The sequence below is a fragment of the Erithacus rubecula genome (assembly GCF_903797595.1).
Source record: "Erithacus rubecula genome assembly, chromosome: 28".
Lineage (NCBI taxonomy): Eukaryota > Metazoa > Chordata > Aves > Passeriformes > Muscicapidae > Erithacus > Erithacus rubecula.
In genome coordinates, this window is record NC_136680.1 from 4367914 (window position 1) to 4394734 (window position 26821).

The 26821-nt window shown below is 59.3% G+C and overlaps 1 protein-coding gene across 1 annotated transcript in view; it reads right to left on the reverse strand.

Annotated features, from left to right (window-relative positions):
- Positions 1 to 1533: 1533 nt before the first annotated feature.
- Positions 1534 to 26821, reverse strand: part of LOC306813276 (protein unc-13 homolog A-like) — a 36921-nt gene continuing 11633 nt past the window's right edge. The window contains 32 exon segments of the mRNA XM_079328517.1: positions 1534 to 3316; positions 3503 to 3528; positions 3530 to 3663; positions 3741 to 3833; positions 5104 to 5160; positions 6228 to 6375; positions 6467 to 6547; positions 6699 to 6755; positions 11891 to 12014; positions 12134 to 12286; positions 12415 to 12503; positions 12782 to 12859; positions 13090 to 13173; positions 14278 to 14421; positions 14547 to 14643; positions 14742 to 14868; positions 15105 to 15190; positions 15635 to 15768; positions 16030 to 16164; positions 16314 to 16403; positions 16514 to 16582; positions 18630 to 18780; positions 19467 to 19630; positions 19731 to 19846; positions 20736 to 20905; positions 21271 to 21412; positions 21595 to 21822; positions 22339 to 22558; positions 22877 to 22948; positions 24491 to 24569; positions 25627 to 25673; positions 26643 to 26736. Coding sequence (XP_079184643.1) covers positions 3028 to 3316; positions 3503 to 3528; positions 3530 to 3663; positions 3741 to 3833; positions 5104 to 5160; positions 6228 to 6375; positions 6467 to 6547; positions 6699 to 6755; positions 11891 to 12014; positions 12134 to 12286; positions 12415 to 12503; positions 12782 to 12859; positions 13090 to 13173; positions 14278 to 14421; positions 14547 to 14643; positions 14742 to 14868; positions 15105 to 15190; positions 15635 to 15768; positions 16030 to 16164; positions 16314 to 16403; positions 16514 to 16582; positions 18630 to 18780; positions 19467 to 19630; positions 19731 to 19846; positions 20736 to 20905; positions 21271 to 21412; positions 21595 to 21822; positions 22339 to 22558; positions 22877 to 22948; positions 24491 to 24569; positions 25627 to 25673; positions 26643 to 26736 — 3778 coding nt within the window. The 3' untranslated portion in view covers positions 1534 to 3027.

Genomic DNA, 26821 nt, shown 5'->3' on the forward strand with positions numbered 1-26821 from the left:
TAAAAGTAAATCATAAAACAACCTCTCCCACCTTCCCTTCTCCACAGGCTCAACTCCCTCCCAAATTCCACCTCCACAGCTGTACAGGGGGATTGGGCAATGGAGATTTCACAGTCATCACTCCTTGTCTCTGCTACTCCTTCCTCATTATTCCCCTGCTCAGAGTGGAGTCTCCCATGGGCACCATCCATGGAACCTCACAGGGTGGATCACTGAGGTTCTGCATGAGCTGTTGCAGCCTCAGGTGCTGCCAGGAGCCTGTCCCAGCACAGCCTTTGCTCAGAGCTCCTCCAAGGCACATCCTCCTACTCTGCTCAGAGTCCTCCAGGTGCATCTCTGCTCCCCATGCACAGCCTGTGTTGCCATGGCCTCCCAGGGAACCTCTGCTCTCTTGTCACATAGGGACAGGAGCCCCGTGTGAAATTATGATGAGTAAAGCTAATTAATTAATCTAGAAAACCTCAAGAAAGGGTTTATCCCATCAAGGATCACTTGACAAGAGACAAGAGCCCAGGAACAAGGAGGAGGTTGGACTTGAGCTTTAAACTCCCTTTCAGCCTAAGGCATTCCATGATTCTAGCAAAGGCTGGTGGCAGCCCCACAGGAACAGCCCAGCTCTCTCTGTAGGTCATCAGGGCTGCATCCATCAAATCCCCATCCTCCAATTTAGTGGGGAAAGTGTTTTGAGGGAGTGTGTCAAAACCCTCAAAGTCCAGGCAGGTGCCATCAACAGCTATCTTATATGCTGATGGAGTCACCCCATCATGAAGGCAACAAGGTCAGCCAGGGATGGGTTTGCCCTCCATGAGGTTGTGCTGGCGTCCCTGATCACTCCCATGCCTGGGAATTACAGCATTGTGCTTGGGAGCAGTGTCACCTCCCAGGACAGTCTGTCCAGCTGTGCAGCTCTGCCCAGGGGAGGCAGAGGGGCAGGGGCTGAGCTCTGCTCTGGGACAGGAACAGGAGCCAGCAAGGGCTGGAGCTGTGTAAGGCCTTGGCATGGAGATCAGGGAAAGGTTCTTCCCCCGAGGGTGCTGGCACTGCCCAGGCTCCCCAGGGAATGGTCCCAAGGCTGCCAGAGCTGCAGGAGCGTTTGGACACTCTCAGGGATGCTCAGGGGGGGGGTTGTTGGGGGTCTGGGCAGGGCCAGGGGCTGCACTGATCATCCCTGTGGGTCCCTTCCAGCTCAGGATATTCCAGGATTCTGTGTTCCTGTGACTCCATTGAACTCCTATCCTTGGTTTTGCAAAGGCACCCTCAGGGAGGCTGAGCAGCAGCAGGGATCATCCCTGGGCTATTGGTCCTTGGGGCTGGTTATCCTTGGGGCTGGTTATCCTTGGAGCTGGTTATCCTTGGAGCTGGTTATCCTTGGGGCTGGTTATCCTTGGGGCTGGTTATCCTTGGGGCTGGTTATTCATGAGGCTGCATATCCCTGGTTTTCCCTTTAAAGGTAGAAGTGCTGCACTGGGGTGGGAGTGGGGCTGGGAATCCCCCAAGTGCCTGTCCCCTCTCAACTGCCCACAGGAGTCACAGTGAAGGGTGTGCTTTTTAATGTCAGTTATAATAAAATATTTTTACAGAGCCCAAAAAATTCAAAATAGTGCAAAACATCTCCACTGTCATGCATCCATGGGAGCCGCCACCCGCGGGCGGGACAGGACACACGGGTGACACTGTGCTACAGGAGCAGAATTGGTCAGTTCAATCACATGCCAACAGGACAGTCTGGGGAGGGGCACAGGGCCAGGGGCAGCACGGCCAGCTGTGGGGCTGGTAGAAAAAAGGGTGTAAACATTGAACAGAAACGAGAGAGCAAAGTGAAACCCTTTGGTCCCAGGCAAACCCTCTAGATAAAGGAGCGTGGGGGTCACTTGGGGTACCCTGTTTTGGGATGGGAGGGGGCTGAGAGCTGTATTGACTTGTGGGGTCATGAGGCCTCTGTCTGCCCCAGGACTCGGGGCAAACTGGCCAGCTGGGGTGGCCACCCCAAGAGCACACACCAGGCCTCCCAGGCACTCGCACAAGACATGCACACACTTAGCACACAGGACGGTGCTCACTGGGGAACTGGGGGCACAGAAACTGGTGCTTACTGGGGGACTGGAGGGGGGATTCTCTGGGCAGGGGAGAAGGGTTTTTGCTTGCGCCAAGGAGATCCCGTGGGCTGTGCTGCTCAGGGATGCTGCTCCCCACTGGCCAGAGCAAAGGAGGAATGAGTCCCTCTTGCTCTGGTGCCACCCAGCCCCTGCCTCCCCAAGCCCTGGCACTCTGTGGGGGGCAGTGGGGTAGCCCACGGTGGCAGCAAGGCAGGGAAGACAGGATTGGCCGGGGGCTGCTGCCTGCTGCTCCCGACCTGATGATGCTGCTGCCAGCCAGGGAGGGGGACCCCTGTGCAGGGCCCCTGGGGGCTTGCAACCCACCAACCCCAACAGCCCCAATAGCCCTTTCCGGGTACAGGACACAGCCTGTCCAGCTGCCCTGTATGTACAGCTATTTACATATGTACACATATGTGCTCAGGTCTGGCAGCTGCCCCGCCCCTCAGGGACACAACACGATGCTCAGGGATGGGGACAAGGGGCCATCACGCTGTGCCAGCCACTCACCAACACTCACACATGGCACACACACCGCCCACAGCCCTTTCCTTGTGTCACTCAGTGAGGTTTGGGCTGGCTGGGACAGTGGAGGTTCAGGGATGGGCCACTGGGGTTCCTCTATCTCAGACAGGCTGGGAAGGGCAGATTGCTCCCCTCGCCCAGGCTCAGCTCCAGCCCTTCCCTGCAGCCCCCCCAACCCCAGCACTTTCCTGCGGGCTGTGACAGAGGCCTGGCTGTGCTTGGCACCGCTGCCACCCAGCCAGCACGGCCAGGGAGGGAGGGGAGGGTCCATCACTGCAGCCACAGCACCCCCTCCCCAGGGCTGGGGCAGCACCTCCTCTGTGGCCACTCCTATGGCTTATCCAGGGCTAGAGGATGTGTCGGGGGGCCGGGAGCGGGGAGCGAGGGCTGCAGGCACCCGAGGACTCTAAGTGCTGCCCTCCTCGGCCGAGCGCGTGTCCGACTTGAGCTTGACGAACTCCTTGGCCACGTCGTCGTTGTTGCGCTGGGACAGGATGCGCAGCACGGTGAGCCCCGTGTCGTCCATGTGGATGCGGCGGCCCAGGGGCAGCCAGCAGGCGCAGCCGGGGCGCTGCAGGATGTCGCGCAGCTGCAGCACGGCCATGCCCACCGTGCGGTCCTCCCGGGCGAAGCAGTAATCCTTCACACACACCTGCAGCTCGTAGCACTCGGGGCCCGTCTCTGTCCCCAGCGTGCTGAGGGGGAGAGGGATGGGCAGTGTTGGCACGGGGGGTCGCACCTCACCTCTAGAAAAGCCTTTTCCTTTTTACTCCTGTTTCACTCTCCCTGCTTTTACCAATGAGAAAATATCTAAAACATCCCATTGGGGCCCAAGAGGACCCCAGCCTGTCCCCATGTCCCCAGCCCGTGGTGCTACTCACAACTGGAAGCTCTCATTGTACTTGGGGGGCCCAGCTGTTGTTCTTGGATTTGGTGGCAAATTTCCTCTTCTTGTCGCTGAGGTGGGGCCCGATGATGTTGACCTCGATGAAGGGCCGGAAGATGCCCGAGGTCTGCCACTTGAGGTCATTGGCAGCCACCACTGCAAGGAGGGGACAGGTGAGGCTCAGGCAGCACTGTCACCTGCCACACCCCGGCACCCTGGCCAGCAGGACCCACCTTTGACGGTGACCTTGTGCTCACCACTGCTGGGGTGGGTCAAGAGCTCCACGTGGATGGACACCTCCCCAACGGGGTCATCCACACCAGCACCTGTGACAGAGGCAGGAGGTGGAACTGCCTGTTTTCCCAATGCTGCTGACATGCCCTGCCCAACACTAACCCCATTGAGAAGGCAGGTCACCCACCAAAGGTGGAAAGGGGTGGGCATTAGGGTGTGTCCCAAGGGGTTGTGGGCACAGCAGTGTGGGTGCAGCAGCTGTGATGGATATGGCAGGGCACCCCCAGCAGCAGGCTGACTCTGCCATCCCACCCCTGTGAACCCCCTCTTGCCCAGGCAGGGCTGAGGGGCCTGTCCAGGATGGGGCAGAGGACAGTGGCCCAGCTCCCTGAGCTCTGGCCATGGAGGGGTGACAGTGTTCATGGGCACAGCACTGGGCAGGAGGGACCCCGCCCAGGGCAGCCACAGCCCTACCAGTGTCTCGAGGCTGAGACCCGCCCCTTGTACCCCCTCCAGCCAGGGGTCTCCGAGCCTGGGGACCTTCCAGTGACCTTTGGCCAAGAGGTCAGCCCACCCCCACGCCACCCCAGAGTCGTGCATGCACCCATGAGTCAAGGACAGGGGTGCAAGGCAGAGGAACAAGCTCTGTGGGTCTGATGGGGCCATGGAGATCTAACAGGGCTTAGTGGGAAGCTCTCAGGGAGGGAAGTAGCAGTGGAAGGAGGACATGTCCCCACATGTCACTGAGGGTGCCAGGCTGGGCCAAGGCTGGCTGGCACATTCCCCTCCATCCCCCCGGCCCCTGCCCCGCATGCTGAGCCGGGATGGAGGCAATGGTGGGAGGGGAGGGGGCTCTGGGCATGGAAGGCCAAGCGGGGTGCAGCCCCCCGCCCCAGGGTGTGATGGAGGCCAAGCAGGGCCCGTGGGGGATCAATCCCTGCACCCCAGGACAGGCAGACGGAGCGCGCCGGGGCAGGGCTAGTAATGGTCCTAAGGGCAGCGAGGGGACAGGATGTGGCATCACCTCCCCTAGGGCCACATCTCCCAGGGGGAGGTCATGGTGGGTGCCCACCCCCAGGCAGCAGTGCTGGGGACAATGTGGGGTGCCCAGAGTGTGTGGGCAGACACCCCTACTCCCATGGGGACAGCCCCCACCCGCTCTGGGGTGGTCAGTATGGCTGAGCACAGCTCCTCCAGATTCCCCCCAAAGCAGCCCTGGGAGTGACAGTTTGCCCATTCTGGGGGTCCCCAAGGCCGATGATGCTGGGGGGTCCCCAGGCCACCCCAGCCCGCAGTGCTGGGACTGTTACTAGCCCAGGCCGGCGGCAGGCAGGTGCAGGGGCGGGCGAGTAGCACACGTACCCTTCTCAGGATACACCTCTTCACTAAGGGTAAACCTAATCCCTTTCCCACCATGAACTAGTGGGAAGGAGAGAGAAAGAGACAGAGACACGGCACAGAGTACACAAATAGAGGAGAAGGAGATGACAACGAAGAGAGGAGGGAGGAGATGCAAAAGAAGGGAGGAGGGAGGAGATGAAGTAGAGAGGAGGAAGGAGATGAGGAAGAGAGGAGGGAGGAGATGACGTATGTGGGGAACAGGAACAGTAAGGGAGGGGGGGAAACAAAGAGAAAGAGAGATCAGATCTCGCAGACAGACTGACGGCCAAGCACCCGGACAACACTGCAGCGACACAGGAGTGCCAGGCACCCCCAGCTCCCAGTGCAGGCTCCTGGGACAGGGCACACCCAGGGGTGCTGGCACCCACCAGACCCAACCCACGTCCCCAACATGGCTGGCACAGAAGGCACAGACAGGACAGACGTCCCTTGAAGGAGACTCACGACAGCAAACGCACGTCCCACTCCCCGAGGACGCAGACAAGCCTGGCTCAGGCACCCTGCGGTGGCCCATGACCACCACCGAGCATCTCAGGGACACCTCGAGCAGCCAAGGGACAGAATAAAGGGCAGTGTTTAGAATTGAGGGCTAATCCTGCCCAGGAAGGTGCCCAGCATCCTGCACTGCACCCCAGCACCCCAGAGCACAAATCAGGGGCTTGAGCACCCAGCATGCCCAGGAGAGACCCTGGCACAGCATCCAGATCCTGTGGACCCTGTGACTGGTCTGTGCTGAGTGCCTGGGGCCATCCAGAGGGGACAAACACTGTAACACTGGCCAGAGGGTGACCTTCCCCCCACCCACAGGCCCCTTTTCCACGCCAGTCAGCACTGGCCTGGCACTGGGGACCCACTGCTCTTGTGGTGGGGGACTGGGGAGTGCCATGATGCTGCTGCTGCTGGGCACCCATGGCCCCTCTTCACCTGCAAGGCATGGGAGGAAAAAGCCCTTCCTTCCCCCCCCATCTGCCCCCCACTATGAGCCTGGCTGGGACCCCAGCCCCACTGGGACAGAGCCAAGGTGGCTCCTGGCCATGGAGCAGCTGAGCTCCTGGGGAGGAGGGGGCCAGGGCAGCACATCCTACCCTGAGACGACTGGGTCTGCACGAAGGTTTTGATGAGGAGATCTGTGGCCTGCGTGTACAGGGACAGGGCGTAGCGCAGCGACTGCAGGTCAGGGCTCTTCTCCAGGAACGTCTTCTTCAGCCCCACGCCGCCCGCATGGAAGTATTGCTGGAGGGGGACAGGCCTCAGAATGCTCAGCAGCTCTGTGAGGGTCCCCCAGGGGCTCCCCTCAGGGTCAAACACCCCAGAGTGCCCTCACCTTGATGGTGTCCAGGGCCAGCTCCACCACGGCACACTGCTTCGGGGTCAGGCTCTTGGCTTCCTCACGCACCATGTGGTCCTGGGGGACACAAACCCTGCTCTCAGCACAGGACCAGCTGTGCTGCCCCTAGCCCAGCCCAGCCAGCAAGGGGGCACTGGTGAGGTCCTGGCAGCAGTGGCACTGGCACTCTCCCTAGACCAGAGAGCACCTCAGCACTCCCAGCCCTCACCTTCAGCTTGGAAAGCTGCCCCAGCTCCTTGGCCGCGTTGAAAATCATCTGTGTGCCCTGCAGAGAGCAAAGAGACAGGGACAGCCCCGGTGAGCAGCTGGGCTGGCAGTGGCACAGCCAGGCTGGGCACATGGTGCCAGAAGCTTGCTGCAGTTCCAGGGGCTCCTCCAGGGGACAGCAGCCAGGAAGGTGACACAGGTCACCAGCAGCCCCCGGTTCAGCCCGAATTCTCAGCACAGCTGGGAGGCTGCAGGCTCAGGGACCCCAGGGTAGGATGTCACCCTGGCATCAGGTGCCTCATGCTCTGCTCAGCAAAGCAGCTGGGCCCAGGAGTCCCATCCTGCCTCCTGTGCTCCAAGGACCTGCTCCTGCCTCAGCAAGGCCTGGCACAGCACGGCACTGCCCACTGGGACACCGGACACGCTGGGAGCAGAGAGCGAGGGACAGCAGGCACAGGGAGATGTGGCCTGTGCCCCACAGCCACCGAACAGCCCTGGCCACACCCAGCCCTGCCCAGCTCCAGGGAGGTTCCCAGCCAGGTGGGAGACCCAGTCTGCCTCTGCCTGACCTCTGCCCCCACCATGGCAGGGGCCATGGAGCCACTCCATGGGGCCCATGGGCACAGCAACCCCCTGGATAGGCAGATCCTGCTGACTGCCCTGGGCTGGCACCCCTGACTGGGCTAAGCACAAGCTGTCCTCCTCAGCTCCTCCAGTGTGCAAATGCAATTGCCTAAACTGGGGCCCAGAGACTTCCACCACCTTCCCTCTCCAGCACCAGTAGTTCCAGTCCCTCCCAACACAGAAACCTCAGCATCTCTCCCATTAACCAGTACCTTCTGCAGGGGTCTGTCCCCTCCATGCACTCATTTTGTATGCCCCCATTAATTCTTTGTGTCCACCCCTCTGCCCACTCAGTTCTGTCCCATTAATTCCACCCTCACTGTTCCCATCTCCCCCAGTCAGTGGACAGGCTGGGAGCTGAGGACACTGATGTCCCCAAAACAGAGCACAACAGGACACTACACTGAGCTGGGAGCCCCCAACCCAGAGCATAAGGGACAAGGGACAGGGAGGAGGGAAGGGGAGAGAGCAGTGCCAAGTGGGGAGCAGAAGAGCCATGTCCTTACTTCAGTGTGACTGGGCAGCTTCACCCTGCTCTGGAAGAGAACAGCAAGGGACAGTTACTGGTGGCCCCAGCAGCATTCACTCACGGCTCCAGGCCCCCCACATCCCCTGGCCATGAGGACTCTGCCCAGTTCTCTGCTGGTACTGCTGGTTCAGCACCAATTCACAGCTGCAAAGGCTCAGCCCCATGCTGGAGTGTGCCAGGTCTCTTCTGAGGGTGGGCAGGTTTGCTCCCCACCCCTTTGGGGGCTGGGAGACCAGAGGGAATCAGCTCATCCAGCACACTCAGCAAACTGGGCAGGAGCCAGTGTTCCCCAGGAGAGGAGGGGGAGCCGCAGGCATTGCCCAGATGGATGCTGGCATGACTCTTCCCAAGAACCAGGATTTGGGGAGCAGGCTGGGGTCACTGCTGGGCCCCCACCCTGTGGTGAGGAGCCCCCAGACAGGGCAAGAGCCCATGTGCTGGAGAAAGCCCTTGTAGTAGAGCTGGGGCTCAGCAAGGAAGGGGGAGCGAGCTCAGAGATCCAGGGGATCTCATCAGCCCTGGGGCCCTCACTGTGCCCAGCATGGCCCAGCATGGGGGGTCCCCTCTTCCTGAGCCCCCCACAGTGGGAGGGGGTTGTGTGGTCTCCCATGCATGGGGTCTCAAGCCCTTGCTGTCCCAGCCAGGCAGCTGGTGCTGAGGGCTGAGGGGCAGTGTCCCCCACGGGGACAGGTGACACCCCACATCAGCCCCACGGGGACTGAACAGCACAGAACCCCCACTCCCTAGCCCAGGGACACACAGAGCTGGGGCTGTCCCCAGCACACAGCACAGCACACCTCACAACACCACGCAGGCAACAGCACATCCAGACAGCACGACAGAGGAAGCACGGACAAGCCTGGACCTCCACAGCAGGAGGGTGTGAGACCACGAGGGTGGCCCCGGGGTGGTGACACACATGGAGCCCACAGCTATTTACCTTCTCTGTCCCCTTGCCATGTTTTCTCAAGAGCGTGCCCTGTAGAAGCAATGTCAGAGGTTGAGTGTGGGGTTGGGGGACAGCATGGGACAGGACACAGGGGCACAGGTGGCAGAGACATCACGAGCTCCTGAACGACAGCCAGTGGGGGACTGGTCCCCTCTGGGATACCCAGGGAGGGCCTGGTGTCAGCAGGATGCTGGATCCCCACTGGAAAGCAGGATGCTGCACTGCTGGAGAACTTGTCCTCACACTGGGATACTTCTGGGATGCAGGGATGCTGAATCTATGAGGATGATCCTTGCTGGGACACACAGATGCTGAATCCATGAGGAAGGATCCTTGCTGGAATACAGGATCCAGCTGTGTGTGGGCAGGCTCTGGTGCCCCCACACATCCTGCTTCAGCTCTGGCAGGTGCTCCCAGCACTGGGGAGGGAGCAAGGAGGGAGTAGCTGGGATTTGGCTTTGGCACACAGAGCTCTGGTTTGTGCAGGGCTGGGCCCAGTAGCAACCCACACTGATCCAGGCAAGAGAAACTGTGTGAAATGAGGCAGCAGTGCCATGGGGGTGACAAACTCGGCTCTCAGGGTGGACTGCTGGAATCAGGAGAGGGAAGCACAGAGACAGCTGGCTGGGAAGCCTCAGAAGGAACAAGCAGCACAGATAGGGCCAAGCAGGGCTGCCAGGAGGGGTTCTGGCCCTGGCACAGGGTGATGAGTGAACAAGAGGAGTTTGTACCACACAGAGCTGACACTGCTCTGTCTCCCAGCGCCTCAGCAAAGCTGGGACATGGGGTCCCCACAAGGTCCCCATGAGGTCTGAGGGGATGCTCAGCCCCAGGCTGCCTCAAGGCCTCCCAAAATGCTGCTGTTGGACAGGAAAGATGTTGGCTGACAGCAGAGGGGTGTTTGTTCCTGCAGGGATTGGCACCAGCACCCAGCTCCCACTGCTCTTCCTGCACAGATGCCTGAGTCACAGCAGGGGTGGGGACAGGACCTGGGAGTGAATTGCCTTTCCCTTGCCCCCAGGGGCATAAACCCACAGCCACAGACTGGTCAGAAGAGGACAGAAGGAAACTGCTCAGTCAAAGCCATGCAAGGACCCAGCAGCGATGCCGAGAAGGGAACCAGGATCACAGGCAGACTCCCAGGGTCACACCCCGACCGGGGAGGGAGCCCCACAACCTGTGCCACAGCCTGCCCCAACTCCGAGCACCCGGGCACGCCTGTCCCTGAGAGACAGCTGCTCCTCCCGGCAGGGAAAGCCTCCGCCCTCACCACCACACAGCCACACCCCAGCCACGGCCTCCAGGGGAAACTGAGGCACGGGGCAAAGGAAGAGCAGCCTGAGTGCAGGCACGCACCGCTGCCCTCTGGTGCGCCCGCGGAGTCCCCTCAGCACGCAGCCCTGCTCTGGCAGTCCCTGGGGACACGGCGCTGCCATCACCGTCCCCTCCCGCCCCAGCGCTCCCCCGCGTCCCTCCCCACATCCCGGCACTGCCAATCCGTCCAAACCTCTCCACCCACCGCATCCCGGAGGGGCCGCTGGCAGGAGCCAGCCGGGAGCCAGCGCCAGGCGGGGGTGGGGACCAGGAGCTGGACCGGGTCAGGAGCCGGAGGAGGGTGTGGGCAGGGCACGGGCAGCCACACAAGACAAGAACCGGCGAGGCCAGGACCGACACAGAGCGGACAGACAGACAGACAGACAGGGAGCTGCCGTACTTACAATCATCTGCCATTGAGAGGCGAGAGGAGCAATTGGAGAGAACAACCGTGGCGTGAGTGTCGGCCCCCGCCTCCCCCATCCTCCCCAGTGCCCCCCCAGGGCCATGGGGGTCCCCCATCCACAGCACTCGGTGCCACTGCCCTGCCACTGCCCCGCAGCCCTCCACAGCCCCCGAGGGGCCCCATCCTCACCTGCCCAGGCCCTCCTGACTCTGGGGGGGACTTTGCCCCAGGGGAGCTCAGTTTCAAGGACCCCACGACACTCGGCTCTGACATGGACCCCCAAACTGCCAACCTGTGCAGCCACCCTGTGGGCTGGCACCCAGGAACACCTGGGCAGGATGTCCCCTGTCCCCAGCACAGCTTTCCCCAGGGACTGCCTGCCCTCAGGAAAATCACCCAACAGAGCCACAAGTCCATGCCTCCTCCTCTGCCCTAGCACAGGCCCCACTGTCCAGAGCACGGCTGGAAAGGGACTGGGACTCAGCATTCTATGAGATCTGGCCACCTTTGGCCAGAGCAAGGTGGGGCTGACCTGAGCCAGGCTCAGAGCTGTGACACAGTGACAGCGAGGGTGGCACTACTGAGGGCTGACATGTCACCACTGTGCTGTCCCTCACAGACACAGCACAGGAGCTCCACAGCCCCAGAAAGGTGACATAAAGGCTGACAGCTCCAGGAACTCCAAGGAGAGCCTGACAACTTTCTAACAGTGACAAAAGCCACTCAAGAGTGACAGAACAGGTGTGTGGCTGGTCCAGAGCTATCGGTGTCACCCTTTCCTGCCTGATTTTGAGGGAACCACTTCAGGAAGCTTCAGGTGCAGGTGGGGGCAGACAAACAGCAATGCAATATGGGAGCCTCAAAGAAGGAGCATTCCCTGGGTTTGCTCTGCTTTCCTAAATGCCCCAGGAGCAAGGAACAGCTCAGCCCTGCTGGGGAATATGTTCCCTCATTCTCAAGAAACCCCCAGCCCCCCAGCAAGGCCAGCAGGCAGCATCTCCCCACACTCCAAGAGCCTCTGGGTTCACCTCCTGGCACAGGGAGCCTGCCCACAGCCAGTGTGGATGAGTGTGGCATGGGATGCTGTCCCAGCATTGAGGGAAGGATGGGTAAGAAAGGGCCAGTGTCCCCTCTTCATGCCACAACAGAGGTGGATCCTTTGGCAAAGCCAACCAAGAAGGTCCTGGAGCAAGGCTGACCTATCTCTCTTCCATCCTTTCCCTGCCAGGAGCTGGACATGGGTTTGGAGACGTCAGTGAGTCCCTGCCCTCTCAGACACCAGTGAGGGCACCTGGCCAGCAATGTCCCACACTGGCCCCATCAGTCAGTCACCTGTGTCTCAGGGGCCCTGCTGCCTCTCCCATCACTCACCGTCTGGTCCGTGAGGGGGGGCAGGACGATGGTTTTCTCCATGGTGTTCATCACCAGCTTCCAGAGCTCCTTCAGCACCCGCTTCAGCACCGTCTTCTCGCAGATCTTGGCGAAGAGCGTCAGGCTGCGCACAGGAGACAGCGCTGGAGCATCCCACTGCCACCCTGGCTCTGCAGGTCCCTCACACTGCCTGGGGAGGCCAGGAGGGGCAGGGTGGGGATTCTAGCTGCCCCCCACACTCACTTGCTGTCCAGCAGGTCCATTATGGGCTGCAGGACATTGTCAGCGTCCTGTGCGACACTGCTGCAGGTGCTGGCGGGGACGTTGCCGGTGCCCTTCACCTGGCTCAGGATGTCACCCATCTGCTTCACACACTCCTCGATGTGTGGCTGGAAGCTGGGGACCACAACACACAGGCAGCTCAGCATATCCCCCCCAGAGCCCCCAGCCTGGCCCCAGCCACAGCTTCTGGGCCCCCAGACCTCTCCTTTGCCCACTGCCCCTTCCCCCTCATCCAGCTGTACCTGGTGGCAAAGACTCGGCTCAGATCATCCAGGACATTGTTAAGTTTCACCTGCAGCTCCTTGAGGATATCACTGGCTTCTGTATCCAGCTGCAGGAAGGACAGGTTGTTGAAGCTGACAGGGTCACTGAACCAGCCCTCAGGGAAGTTTCTGCATCCCAAATGCATCCCTGGGCAGGGTGAAGCCCTTCCCAGTCCAATGGTGGGAGAGCAGGGTGCCATAGGGTGGGACAGTGTGATCCCACAAAGGACTGAGGAATGGGTCTGCACCCAGCACTGGGGAAATGGGCAAGGGACTATCTCTGGGGGAAGGGAATGATCCAACCCTCCCCAGGGCTCCCTCCTGGAATCCCCCTCCCCATACTCACGTCCTTCCCACCCATGGCTTCGAACATCTTCTCAAGCTGGACACGGAGCTGCTGGATGTTGTTCATCAGGATGCAGGGCTGGAGGGATGGGATGGAGGAGGGGGTCAGCACCATTAAATATGGCTGGGACAGCTCCCCACAGCCCCAGGACCCTCCCACTTTGCACTGGGGGACATGAGGACAGGGATGGCATGGAAGCCACCCTGGCAGCGTGACAGGAATTGCCATGAGGAAGGAATTGACCTGCCCTGGAGTTGAGGTGACAGCTGGGGTCACCATGTGGGGATAGAAAAAGAGAGATACTTCACCACTTTCTCCTTCTCCTTGGAGCAGTATGAGGCAAAATCCTTGGAGATGATCTCAGCATACTGGAGCAGCACATTGCTGATGGTCTGCAGCCAAACATGGCACCAACAAAGGCAAGGAGGGAGAGAAGGAACCATGAGTCCCATAGCACTGAAACAACCTCATATCTGGATACATATGGGGAGCCCCAGACCCTCTAGCCTCATGGATCACATCATCATGGAATCATTAAGGTTGGAAAAGTCCTATAAATTCAAGTCTAACAACCAACTCTGCACCACCACCATGTTCACCACTAAGTCATATCCTCAACTACCACATCCACATGGTTTTTAAACATTTCCAGGGATGGTGACTCCACCACTGCCCTGGGCAGCCTGTTCTAGGGCTGGAGAAACCTTTCAGTGCAGAAATTTTACCAACATCCAATCCAGACCTCCCCTAGCACAGCTTGAGGTCATGTCCTCTCATCCTGTCCCTTGTTTCCTGGGAGCAGAGCCCAACCCCCAGCTGTTCCCTCCTGTCAGGGAGTTGTGCAGAGCCAGAAGGGCCCCTCTGAGCCTCCTTTTCTCCAAGCTGAGCCTCCCCAGCTCCCTCAGCTGCTTCTGGTGCTCCAGCCTCTTCCCCAGCTCTGTTCTCTTCTCTGGGCATGCTCCAGCCCCTCAATGTTTTTCTTGTTATGAGGGGCCCAAAACTGTCCCCAGGATTTGAGGTGGGGCCCCCAGCACAGAGGGGTGGCCACTGTCCTGGTCCTACTGGCCACATCATTGGTGATACAAGTCAGGTGCCAGTGGCCTCCTTGCCCACCTGGGCACACCTGGCTCTTGTTTATGCACCAGGAGCCACATGGGCACAGCCACTGGAAGCCAGATCCAGCACAAGTGGTCTCCATGGGCAGCTCCAGCACAGCTGCGAAGGCAACAGCCACCAAGCCTGGTGCAACTGCCTCCTATATTGCAGCAAGCTAGTTTTAATTAATCTATATTAATTAAGCTAATGACTCATCAATTAGCTCATAATTAATTAATTAATCTCTTGTGCTAGCAGAGCTGGAAGTGTCCCAGGGTGTGTTGGTGGCATATGGGCTGCCCACAGCTGGATGGAGGGGGCACAGAGAGCCCAGGAGCCCCAGCCAGGGCTGGGACTGGGGCCCCAGGGGTGATGCTGACCCTGCCCTGGCAGGTGCCCACCTTGGCAAACCGTCTCATGTAGTGCCCCACAATCTGGGGATCAGGACACTCCAGCTTCTTGATGATCTCAAAGCTCTGGTTGAGCTGGGAGAAAACGTCCACCACGGAGCAGGAGAAGAGCGCGTGCTCCGAGGTCTGCTGGAACTGTGGGGGTGAGAGGAGGTGTCAGGATGTGTGGGGGAGATTTTGGCCCCAGTCAGGACATCCTGGCCATCGAGGGACAAGCCCTTCACCTCCAAGACTGCTCATACTCCTAGTCCTGTTCATACCCCATCCTTCTTGTCACGCTCCAGCGCTCCGTGCAGGAAATCCCGTGACACCTCTTCATTCTCATCCAGCCACTGGATGACAAAGGGCTCGAACCAGCTGGAAGAGAGAGGCATGGGTGGTGAGGGCAGCAGCCTGGCAGTGGCAGTGGCAGTGGCAGTGGCAGTGGCCCTGCCCAGCCCCAGGGCTGCACTCACGCAGGGTATTCGGGCACGCGGCTCTTGAAGGAGGGCAGCTCGGTGACGTACTCGTTGTACAGCCACTTCACCTTGAAGTGCAGGTTCATGTAGTCTGCGCTCTTGCACAGCCGGTGCTTCTCGTGCTCTGCACGGGGAAAGGGTGTGGGGCTCACTCTGAGTCCCAAATCTGGGGCGTGGCTCCCCCAGGGCAGCTCCAGGGTAACAGGGTGGAGAGAGAAGCGCTTCTGGGGGTGGTTACGCTACATATGGTGTTGATGAGGAGATTAAATGGGTCTGCTCAGGGAACAGGTGAGGTGTGAGCTGAGGACAGCCCCTGCCTGGTTCCCCCCTCTCTGGCTCAGGGTGGCAGGTGGGACTCACCCTCCATGGCATACTTCATGTCCTGAGCAAAGAGGTTCCACATCACCTCAGCGCTGATCTTCCCCACATTCAGTTCCTGGGGGAACCTGGAGCGAGGGGAGAGTGTGAATCACAGACTTGTTTAGGGTGGAAAAGACCTCCAAGGTCATCGAGTCCAACCTGTGAATGATCCCCCGCTTGTCACCCAGCCCACAGCACTGAGTGCCACATCCAGGCCTTCCTTGGACACCTCCAGGGGCAGGGACTCCACACCTCCCTGGGCAGCCCAATCCATTGACTGACCACCCTTTCCATGAATTCTCCCTGATGTTCAACCTGAACCTCCCCCCTTGAACAGCTTGAGGCTATGAACACAGGGTGAATCAGCCCTCCACGTGCACAGACATCCCTCACACACCTCCCAGCAGCCTCAGCTTTCCCACCTGTAGAATGGATGTTACAAACACTTCCAAAGGTCTCAAGATCCCACCGCCTGCACATGGGCACCCTCTGTGGGCACAGCAGTGTCCCCTTCCCCAGCACCTACTCACTGGTTCAGGCAGGGTGTGTAGGAGTTCTTGTCTTCCTCAATAATGGAGACAATCAGGGTGATGAGCTTGGACCAGAAATCCAGGTTTTTGATGCTGGGGCCCTGCTCCTCGGGGGGCACCTCACCTTTCTTAGTCTAGAGGGGTGGGGACACAGTGGAGACTTCAGTCACCCCAGTGCAGGGCTCAACTTTGTGTCAGGGCTAACAAGGGGGCAGGAGGGCCTGGAGGTCCCATGCAGCCCTCTCTTGTCCTGATCTCACCCCCACAGTTCAAACCCCATGGCCTGGGGATCATTCTGCATGGACTGGGCACTCTGGAGAGGGACAGGAGTGTGAGGAGAAGGAGAAGGGCACGGGATGGGGAGGTGAGTGCCCAGCATCCCCTGCCCCACGCACCGGGTCAGTCTGGTACTCGCGGCTGTAGAGCTCATGGCAGTTGTTGAAGATGTACTCGTAGGTGGAGTTGAGACAGGCCTTCACACAGTCCTTCACCACCTGGCTGGCTCGTGGGGGGCTCTGCAGCTCCTGGACCTGGTGTGCAGGGAGGGCGTGGTGAGTGAGGCATCCCCAGACGCCCACCCAGGAGCAGCACAGGGCAGTGCAACCCCAACCCTCAGAGAACCAGGGCCAAAGAGAGTCAGGTCCCCTGAGGGACAGGGTGAGTTGGGCCCCAGCAGTACCTTCATCCGAAAGAAGGTGATGCTGGTCAGCAAATCCACTGTGGACTTCAAGTCCTGCAGCCGCTCGGGGCTGCTGGCAGGGAAGTTGTTCTGGAAAGGAAAGAGGGGAGCTGCCCTCAAAATTCCCAGGGGCAAGTGATGGTGAGGGAACAGCCACCCATTGCTTCAGGTGGGGACACCGGGGCAGGGCAGCTCCTTACCCGGTACATGGAGAGGTCGATGCGCAGGGAGTTGTGCAGCTGGTCCAGGAGCTTGACAAAGCGATCTTTCTGCAGAGAAACGCCCCGAGGGCAGGTGAACAGGGGAGAGGGCAGGACTGACCCCTCCCACCCTTGTCTCTCTTCTCTGCTCTCAGCCCAGCCCTCACTCATCCTTCCTTCCTTCCTTCCTTCCTTCATTCCTTCCTTCCTTCCTTCCTTCCTTCCTTCCTTCCTTCCTTCCTTCCTTCCTTCCTTCCTTCCTTCCTTCCTTCCTTCCGGTCGGGGCTCACTCAAAGCTCTCAGCAGCTCCTGGGGCACATGTGGCTGTGCCAGGTGTGGTTCAGGTTGGAGAGGTGACACCACATGTCCCCTGTCATTGCTGGGAGGCTGCACTGTCTGCCTTGCCCACTGGAACTCCTCTGAGCCTGGGTTCAGGACAACAGCTGGGAGAGGGGCTGCAGGATCACTAGCCCCTTGACTGGGGCTTTCCAACAGCTCAGGAAAAAAGGGCAGGGAAAGGATGTGCAGTGGTTGTCCATCTTCAGGGTGTCCCCAAGAATTGAACATTTACTCCTCACTCACCCCACTGGACTGCATTAAGGGACATGGGTAGGGAACACCCTGTGTGGGGGTCTCCACTGGGGCTGTAGTTCAGCTCAGCCCAGCTCCCACCCAGGGAGCACAGGCCAGAAGGATGCAAATCCCATCTTGGGTTGCAGACTGGATGAGGGGTCAGAGCTGATGGCAAGTAACTAATCAGAGAATCCCAGATTGGTTCGGGTTGGAAGGGACCTTAAGGATCACCTCATTCTACTCCCTGCTAAGGGCAAGGACACCTTCCACTATCCCAGGTTGCTCCAAGCCCTGTCCAGCCTGGTCTTGAACACTTCCAGGGATGAGACAGCCACAGCTGCTCTCATGGCAACCTCAGTCCTCATTCCCCCACAGAGAAGAATTCTTCCTCATATTGGCCCCAAAATGTTGTTGGGGAGCATTTCCCTTTGCATTCCTGCTGGTGGGGAGGCTTTGGACAGCCTCCCAGGAGAGCCCTGGGCTGCAGGGGGTCAGGGCTGACCCGCAGGGCTCAGGGGGTCCGGAGCAGTGTCTGAGTCCTGGGTGAGAACACGGGGTGGGAGGGAGTGAGTCCCTGGCTGGGCTGTGCCCACAGCCTGTGCTGGCCACGGCAAACCTTCTGCCAGGTGATGGCCTGGCTGGGCCTGGGCTGCACCCAAGGAACAGCTGCTGCACTCTAACACTGCACACGATGGCTACTCGGGGTTAAAGCGGCACGGCCAGGCACTTTAGGACCCAACCTTAGGCTCTCTAAAAAAGAGAAAGAGACAAGTTTTTAAAATCCTCCATGTTAGAGAAAAGGCGGGTTTTTGCACGGTTTCCTCCTCCTGGGTGATCCAAGGCACAGCTTGCTGGGCTCTAGCTACCCCCTGCAACAGGAATGTGGAGGTGAGCCAAAGCTGCCCGGAGCTGTGCTCGGCCCTGGCTGTGTCCCTGGCTACCCAGCACCTTGCTGCACCCAGGGCTGGCCACTGACCCTGGCTCGACCCGTGCACACCCAGAGCGACCATTCTGTGCCTCTGGGATGGCATGGGGGGGAGCCAAGGTGAGGGCTCAGCCCCTCCTTGCTCATGTCCCCGAGGGGCACCTGGCCCTGCCACAAACTCGCCCCACTTGGCACCACTTGGTGGTGCTGGCACAACCGGCTGAGTTTGCAGCAGGCCGGGGTCCCCCAAAGCACAGGAAGCTGTGCAAGACCCCCCACGAAATGCAGGGGTGGCTCATGGCCACAGGCTTCTGATTTTGCCACCAAGGTGTCCCCACTCCTAGCACGCTGCCACCCAGCGTCCCAGTTTGCTCATGCTCCCATAATAACTAGCGGAGCAAATTTAGCCCTTCCTCCTGAGAAGGTGGTGGCTCTTTTCCTTCCTGAAAAACAGGAGCAGGATGATTTTTGGGGGCAAGCAGGGGCTGACCCCACTGCTGCCTGGCTGCAGTTTGGAGCGGGGTGTTTTGCACAGCTCATTTTGCTCCCCGAGCCCCCCACCCCCTCCCAAAGAAAGGAGAGAAGAAGAAAAGAGCGTTTACTTACCATGGGACTTACCCCGAAATTGGAGGCGGCAAAGCGGTCGGAGGCGTTGGCGTTGCTGGAGGCGGTGGTGTGGGCGTAGTAGGCGTTAATGTTGGCCAGCAGGGTGCTCATCACCGCCGGCACCCCGGGGCACATGTACTTGGAGGAGAGGCAGGCAAAATGCCTACGGAGAGAGGTGGCAGCTGAGGGTTAAGGGCCATGGGAGGGGATGCAGGGTTTGGAGCACATTGAATAGCAGAGCATCCCAAATTAGAAGAGATCCACAGGGATCATCAGTCCAACTTCTGTCCCTGCCCAGACCCCCCAAAATCCCAGCCCGAGCATCCCTGAGAGTGTCCAAAGGCTCCTGCAGCTCTGGCAGCCTTGGGACCATTCCCTGGGAAGCCTGGGCAGTGCCAGCACCCTCGGGGGGAAGAACCTTTCCCTGAGCTCCATGCCAAGGCCTGACACAGCTCCAGCTCTTGCTGGGCTCCTGTTCCTGTCCCAGAGCAGAGCTCAGCCCCTGCCCCTCTGCCTCCCCTGGGCAGGAGCTGCAGCCCCCGAGGAGTCTCCCCTCAGTCTCCTCTGCTCCAGCTGAACCAGCCCAGTGCCCTCAGCTGCTCCTCAGCCCTTCCCCAGCTCCCTGTCCCTCCTTTGGATGCTCTCCAACAGCTTTAGATCCTTCTGATCTTGTGGTGCCCAGACTGGACACAGGGATTAGGCTGTGCCAGAGTGCATTGGGAAGGGGAAGGATGGGTGCACAGGTCTGGGGCAAATCTGCACCCATGGCAGGGAGGTAAGGTCCAATGGCAGCAGCAGAGGAAGATGGGGGCAGTAACTTTCCAAACCAGATGGGGGCAGGGGACTCACGTCATGGCCTGGTAGATGGACTCCACCCCATAACGCATGGCAAACTCGTCCACGATCTCCTGTGCTGTCTCATCAAAGTACACCTTCCATGCATCATCCCCCTTGGCATCGGGGATCTTCACCACCCCGTTGTTTTGCAAATCCGTCACAAAGTGGAACAGGTTCTGGAGGTACAAATGAGTCCTGTCAGCTCCCGGGGCAGATGATGGCAAGGTGGCATTGCTGGGGAGGGGCTGTGCCCCCTGTGCCCGTTGGGCTGCTCACCTCATGCAGGCAGGTGTACTGAACGTGGTAGGGAGCCACCTTCTCCTCGCCCTTGATCTCCACGCTGATGTGCAGTCGGATGGCTCCTGACACTGCTGACTTGTCTGTGCGCTTGTCTGCAGTGCAGGGAGAGGGACAAGGTGTGAGGCTTCCCTGGGGCAACCTGCTCACTGCCAGCCCCAAAGAGGGGCACAATGCTCTGGCACAGGGCCAGGCCTGAGGAGACACCCAGCACCGTGTGCAGCCAGGCTTTGGCAGGGATTTGGTGACATTTCCAGCTGCTAGAGACATGGCCTTTCTGTGCCTCAGTTTCCCCTTTGCAGGGGGCTGGTGCTCTAGAACCTCCTGGGTAGAAGGTTCTGAAAATGACTTGGGAAAACAGATTATCCTGATGGCTTTTGATATTAAATGTTACTAAGAGCAGACCCTGCTGCAATAGCCTTCAGCCTATGGCTGGAAGCACTTCTCCCTTGGAGCCCCGGGCAGGGGTCCCACATGAGCAGGATGTATCAGCCCTGAGGCAGGGGTCCCACATGAGCAGGATGTATCACCCCTGAGGCAGGGCAGGGGTCCCACATGAGCAGGATGTGTCACCCCTGAGGCAGGGCAGGGGTCCCATATGAACAGGATGTGTCACCCCTGAGGCAGGCCAGGGGGCCCAGCATGAGCAGGATGTATCAACCTTGAGGCAGGGCAGGGGTCCCACAGGAGCAGGATGTGTCCCCCTGGGGCAGGGCAGGGGTCCCATACGAGCAGGATGTGTCCCCCTGAGGCAGGGCAGGGGTCCCACAGGAGCAGGATGTGTCCCCCTGGGGCAGGGCAGGTCCCACAGGAGCAGGATGTGTTCCCCTAAGGCAGGGCAGGTCCCACAGGAGCAGGATGTGTCCCCCTGGGGCAGGGCAGGTCCCACAGGAGCAGGATGTGTTCCCCTAAGGCAGGGCAGGTCCCACAGGAGCAGGATGTGTCCCCCTGGGGCAGGGCAGGAGCCCAGGCTGTGCTGCTGACCGAGGTTGTACCAGACGTCCATCTCCCCGCTCAGGGTCCGGACCTCGATGATGGTCTGGCCCAGGAAGTCGTCGGATTCCCTCTTGAAGCGCTGCTTGACCCGGGACTTGATGTCATCGTCCTCGTCCCACACGCGGACCTTGATGCGGTCAGAGGAGTTATGGCACTCGCTGGGGAGGTGACAAAGGACAAGCCCCAGGATGAGCAGAGAAACCTTTCCAGCTACTCCCCACCACTGCTTCCCCAAACAACAGGAACCAGCACAGAGCAGGAACTGGGGGAGAGAGCAGATGGGGGGCACCAACCCCCTCCCAGTGGGCTCTGTGCCACACCCAGGCAGCCCCAGCACAGCCTGGATCAGCCCCCATAGTCACACCCTCATGGCATAAACAGAATCTCAAGGGACCCCAGCACCTCAGTGGGGGCAGGATGAGGCCCAGCTGGCTCCCCTCATCCTACTGGGACATGGCAAGAGACAGCACAGCCTGGCACAACCATAGGGGGAGGGAAATGGGGAGACTGGGGATGAACTTACAAATGGAAATTCTCTTCCCAGACTGGGTTGAGATTGCCGTAGATAGTTTTAGTCCTTTTTTTTGTCTTTCCAACCTGGACAGTGACATAGGGGTCACTGGAACCCGTCTTATCCTTTGCTTGCAGGCCCTGGGCACAGACCACTGCAGACAGCACAGCACAGCATGGCAGGGAGAACAGAGAGAAGTCAGTGCCACAGCCACACAAAGATCCCCAAAACAGGCACCTGTGTCCCCCCACGAGCTGAAGCTGCCTGGCAGAATGAGGGGTTGAGCAACGGGGACATTCTCATGGCCCCCAGGCCTGAAGGTGACAAGCTGCCTACCTGTGATGCTGATCTTGGCTGACCATTTGGAGGTGCCATCGAGGACACTCTGCTTGACCGCCTTCATCTGCTGTGTGTGCGTGGTCTTGTTGACCCCAAACACCTCCTGGATCAGCTCAAATATCTCGGGTTTGTTGCGCTCCCGGATCTTCATGCGGTCCTTGAGCACCATGATGATGTTTTGGGTCCGGTCCTCTGCTCCATGCTTGGAGCTCTTCTCTGCTGCCCCTGGGAGAGGACAGGCATGGGTGAGATGGGTGGGGGGCTGGTGGTACCCAGGAGAGAGACAAAAGCTCTTGCAGATTGGCATGGTGGGCTTGGGGATGGGCACAGGAGGAAATGGCCTCAAGCTGCACCAAGGAAGGTTTATGTTGGGTATTAGGGGGAATTTCTTCTCAAAAGTGTTGTCCAGCCCTGGCACAGGCCAGAGTCACCTCTGGCAGTGTGCAAAAAACATTTGGCTGTGGCACTTGAGGACATTGTTTAGCAACAACCACAAGGGTGCTGAGTTGATGGCTGGACCTGATATAATCTTAAAGGTCTTTTCCAGCCTTAACAATTCCATGATTTCATGATTCCATCCATGAATTAATTCAAACCCGGAGGGATCCATTCCCTGCCCAGGATGAGCGTGCCCTGCCCACCACTTCTCCCATGCCCAAGTCAGGAGCGGAGCTCTCCTGTGCCGCTCCCTCCCCCCTCTCCAAGGTGAGAAGGGCCAGGCTGTGGCTCCCAGGTCCTCACTCTGCAGGCAGTCAGCGTTGAGCAGGTCCTGGCACTTCTCGTGGCACTTGACGCCGCACTCGGCACAGCGCATGCCCTGCCGGGCGATGCCCCACAGCAGCCCCTCACACTCGTAGCAGTAGGTGGGGGTGGTGGCCGTCCACACCTCGAAGTTGTGGGGCGTTGTGCAGGAGATGGGGTACACTAAGGCTTGCAGGGTCTTCTTGTAAACATGGTTTTTCTGTGCAGGGACAGGGCAGAGAGGGGGAGAAATGCTGAAGCAGGGCAGAGGATGCACTTGGGGACATTGATTTAATGGTGGTGGTGCTGGGTTGACTTGATGTGGTGGTGCAGTGGGACTTGATATCTTCTAGGTCCTTTCCAACCCCAATGATCCCATGATTCCATCCCCACGTGCTGCCACAAACAGCCCAGATGCTCACACATAACCAGAGGATGCTGGTGAGGCACAGACTCTGCACCTCCACTGCTGGCCTGGTCCCTGAAGCTCAGATTCCCCCTCCCAACCATTCCCAACCCAGCCCGTCCCAGCACCTACCAGCTCCTCATTGTTCAAGGTGCTCGAGGCCAGTGCGGATGTGATTCCCGCTTTCCTGGACTGGACCAGGGACTGTGGGAAAGAAAGCGAGTTCCCAGACCCAGCAGACCATGACAGCACCCTCCTACATCCCCAAGTGGCTGTGAAACACCTAGGACAGACCCCCAACCCAGACAGAGAAGGGTCCTGGCTGCATGGGGGCAGGAGGGGACAGCCCAGCCCCCATTGATGCCAGCGCTGCTGTGCAGTAGGACTGGAACCAGTTCAGCAGCCAGCAGACATTCCCAGTTCAGCTCCAGTGGGGCAGAGCCTCTCACATACATAAGAGCACTGGGAATATGGGGTGGGGGGCACTTACCATGGCCTGTGGGCAGCCAGAGCCGGCAAGGGGGGAATAAAAAGCTGTTAGTGCAAACATTTCCCAGGACAGCCCCTTCCCTGCCAGAACCAGTGGGAATTGGGGTAACACACCCTCATCCACCACTGAGCAGTCCCTGCTGGGGGGGATTGTGTCCCCAAGCCACAGCACTGGTTGCAGCCTACAAATCCCAGCAGGGAAAGGCAGCAGCCTCCCACCAAACCCCACACATTGCCCACCCCATCACCCCCCACCCCCCACCCCTAAAACACCAACACAGCACAGTGCAGAAGCATCAGCAGCTGCCCAAGAGGGCTGGGATGGGGATACTAAGTTGGGGACAGCAAGAGGGTGGGGGGATGGGAGGAGGCAGGTTGTGAACAGGAGGGTGGCACCCCAGGGAGGGCACACAGTGAAGCTGACAAGGTGTTAAGGGAGGGGGCAGGAGGGGAAGGGCACCTAATTCTGGGGGACAAGGGTGTCTGGTTTCCAAAACTGCTCTTGTCATCAGGAGGAGACCAGCAGAGTGACTCTGTGAAACAGAGCCCAGGGTCTGGAGGGAACCCCATCATGGGGGCCCACACATCGGGGGTCTCCAGCCCTATACACTGGGACAGTGGGGACAGGAGAAGAGTCTGGGCAACTTGGAAAAGCCACAGCCCGCCCTCCCTTGGTACAGACATCTGTCTGTCCAGCACCAGTGCCATCCAAGCTGCAGGGACCTATGGCAGCTGGGACAGGAAGGGACCAGAGACACAGCACCAGTACAAAAATGGGAAACCAGATGCAGCCCTGGGAAACCTTAGGCTGATGCTTGGGGTAGGGACCAGAGCTCCGTTAAAGAGAAGCACCCTGGGTAGGGAGAGCCCAGCTCCCAACTGCAGGGAGGGCCAGGAGCCCCCCCAGCAGTGTGGGACACCCCCAGCCCCCTTTGTCAGGGTGGGGGCAGCAGGGCTGGCTGGCAGCCCCCAGGGGCGCTGTCTCTTTAACCCCTCGCTTTAACCGCGCTCACCAGATCGCTGACTAGAGGGAGAGATTTGCGTCCAGGCTTAATGTCGGGCATGCTGTTAATGCAGCGCAGAAACCTTACAGCCGCCCCCCTGCCGCAGGGAAGGCCCAGCCAGGCCACAGGAGAGAAAACAGAGAACACAAGCCAAGTTAGAGGCAGCTGGGGAGCGGGGCACGGGCGGCGCAGTCCGGTGGGGTGCAGCGGGAGCAAAGCTGGCAGCTACGGGGTGCCTTGGGAGGAACCTCACCAAATCGCTAACTAGGGGGATGGGTTTTCGCTTGCGAATGTCCGGCATGCTGTCTATAATGATCAGCCCACCACCAGGCCTGCAAGAGAGAGCAGAGTCAGCGGGCAAGGACAAACTGAGGCAGGAAGGGGCTCCCTGTTGCTGCCCCATGGTCACTCAGCACTTCGGAGAATCATGGAATGGTTTAGGTTGGAAGGGACCTTAAAGCTCATTTCCTTCCATGCCCTGCTATGGGCAGGGACACCTTCCACTAGATCAGGTTGCCAATGTGGCCTTGGATGCTTCTAGGGATGGGGCAGACAAAGCTGCTCTGAACAACCTGTGCCAGGGTTTCATCACCCTCACAGGAAAGGATTTCTTCTCAATATCTAGGACTTGGTGAATATGACTTTAAAGCAACCCCTGTGTGGTCTGGGACCCACCCATAGGATCCCCATCCCCACCACTACCCCAGCCAGGGTAGGGATCACTGAACTAAAAACTGAGGGGGAAGGGGATTTTGGCAAAAAATGTGATTTTTCCCCTCATGAAGCTTAACAGTGAAACCCAGGAGAAAATCTGCCCATTTGGCTTAGTCAGCTTTGGCTTTGCAGTGAGGCTGGAGAACTGGGGCTCCATCTGGGACCCCAAAGGAAAGCAGTGAGCAGGTGAGCCTTAAATTCTGCTGCAAGGGAACCCAAGGCAGGAATGGAAACTTCACAGCCCTGTTGGAAAGAAATCCCTGGAATCATCTGGGGGTTCTCAAACAACCTACCAGGTTCTGCCCAGGTCCATGGCAGGGCTGTCAGCAAGGGCAAGGCAGGACTGAGACCTCCAGCCCATCCAGGTGAGAGGTTCAGGATTCCCATGACTACTCCATGAGGGAAGCAGGAGTTGCCATCCCTCCTCATCCCCATCTCACTCACCTCTTGCTCTCCCCCTCAGCAGCAGTGCTTGCAGTTACAGAGCAATGCCATGTCTGCTGGCTGCTCCACAAACACTGACCAGTCCCAAAATTCAGCTTAGCAATTCAGCTTTGCCCACATCTTAGCAACCCTTCCCCCCACAAGCCCACTGCTGAGCTCATTAATCACATCTCATGAGGAGGGGGCTGAGATCCCAGGGGCAGAGTGTACCCAGCTTCCCCTTGTACTCACCCGCCTTTGAACCACAGGGATTTTTCTCCATCACCTTCCCCGCGGGCCTGGAAAACAAGGGACAGTGTCAGGGCACTGCAGGAACCACCAGTGTGGGGACAGCCCCCCCAGGGCAGTGAATGCTCACAGCACTGGGGGAGCATGGAAGGATGAGCAGGGTGGACAGAGAAAAGAATGTTTCAGAACCAAAGGAACTCTTCCCAGCAAAGAGCTGGCACTGGGAGTAAATATGTTCAGAAGGCTGATCTGGGTGAGCAAATGGGTGGGCTTCAGCAGAGGGGCTGAGGCTGGCACAGCAGGGGGGATGGCTACACTGTGTGAAAATTCAGGGCTTGGGGGAGTGAAGAAGCATCATAAAGGCTCAGCAGGTCCTCAGGGACCCACAGCAGTTGGAAAGAAGAGCAAGGAAAAGCCAGAGCACACGGAAGAGGGTGTGTGCAGGGATCATCCAGCAGTGCCACCTACCCCTGCAGGGAGGGGATTATTTTGGAGGAGAAGGGCAGAGAGAGACCATTACCCATCCTTCATGGGCAATCCCTGCACACACACACACACACACACACACACACACAGGGAAGGCACACACGTGGCTGGAGGTTCCAGGTGGCCATGCTTACCTGCAGGCAGGCTACACCCCTTCCCTGCAGGGAGGGGAGACGCGGGTGCAAGGGCCATGGTGGTGGGCAACTGAAAAGAGAAGCGGTGGGGAGGGGGATCGAGACCCCAGGGAGCGAATCCAGAGCCAAAACAAAAAGAAAAGATGGAGGATGGAGTCTAAAAACAAAACAAAACATTGTCAACTCAACAGAGGGGAGAAGGTGGGGGGCTGGCATGCAGCACACACAGGGGATCCTCAGCACTCCCAGCCCCTCTGGGGTGTCCCACTTGGTGGGAATGGGGTTGTGGGCACCACTGTTGGTACCCCCAAGTCTGTGGATGTCTCTGGAAGCTGCCCAGCTGTGGAAAAGGGCTGTGCTCCCAGCCCAGAGCCATGGCAAGGGCCAGGGGGTCCTCACCTCCTGCAGCTGCATGCAGACCTTGTTGAAGGCTCTCAGCCAGTTGGCTTTGGCTCGTGCTTTGGGGTCCTGCACCTCCTCTTCTCCTGGCTCCCTGCAAGCACACACATCCTCTGTCACCTCCCAGCACAGCACCAGGGAGAGGGGAGCAGCCCCCACACCCCCAGCAGGTCTGAGGC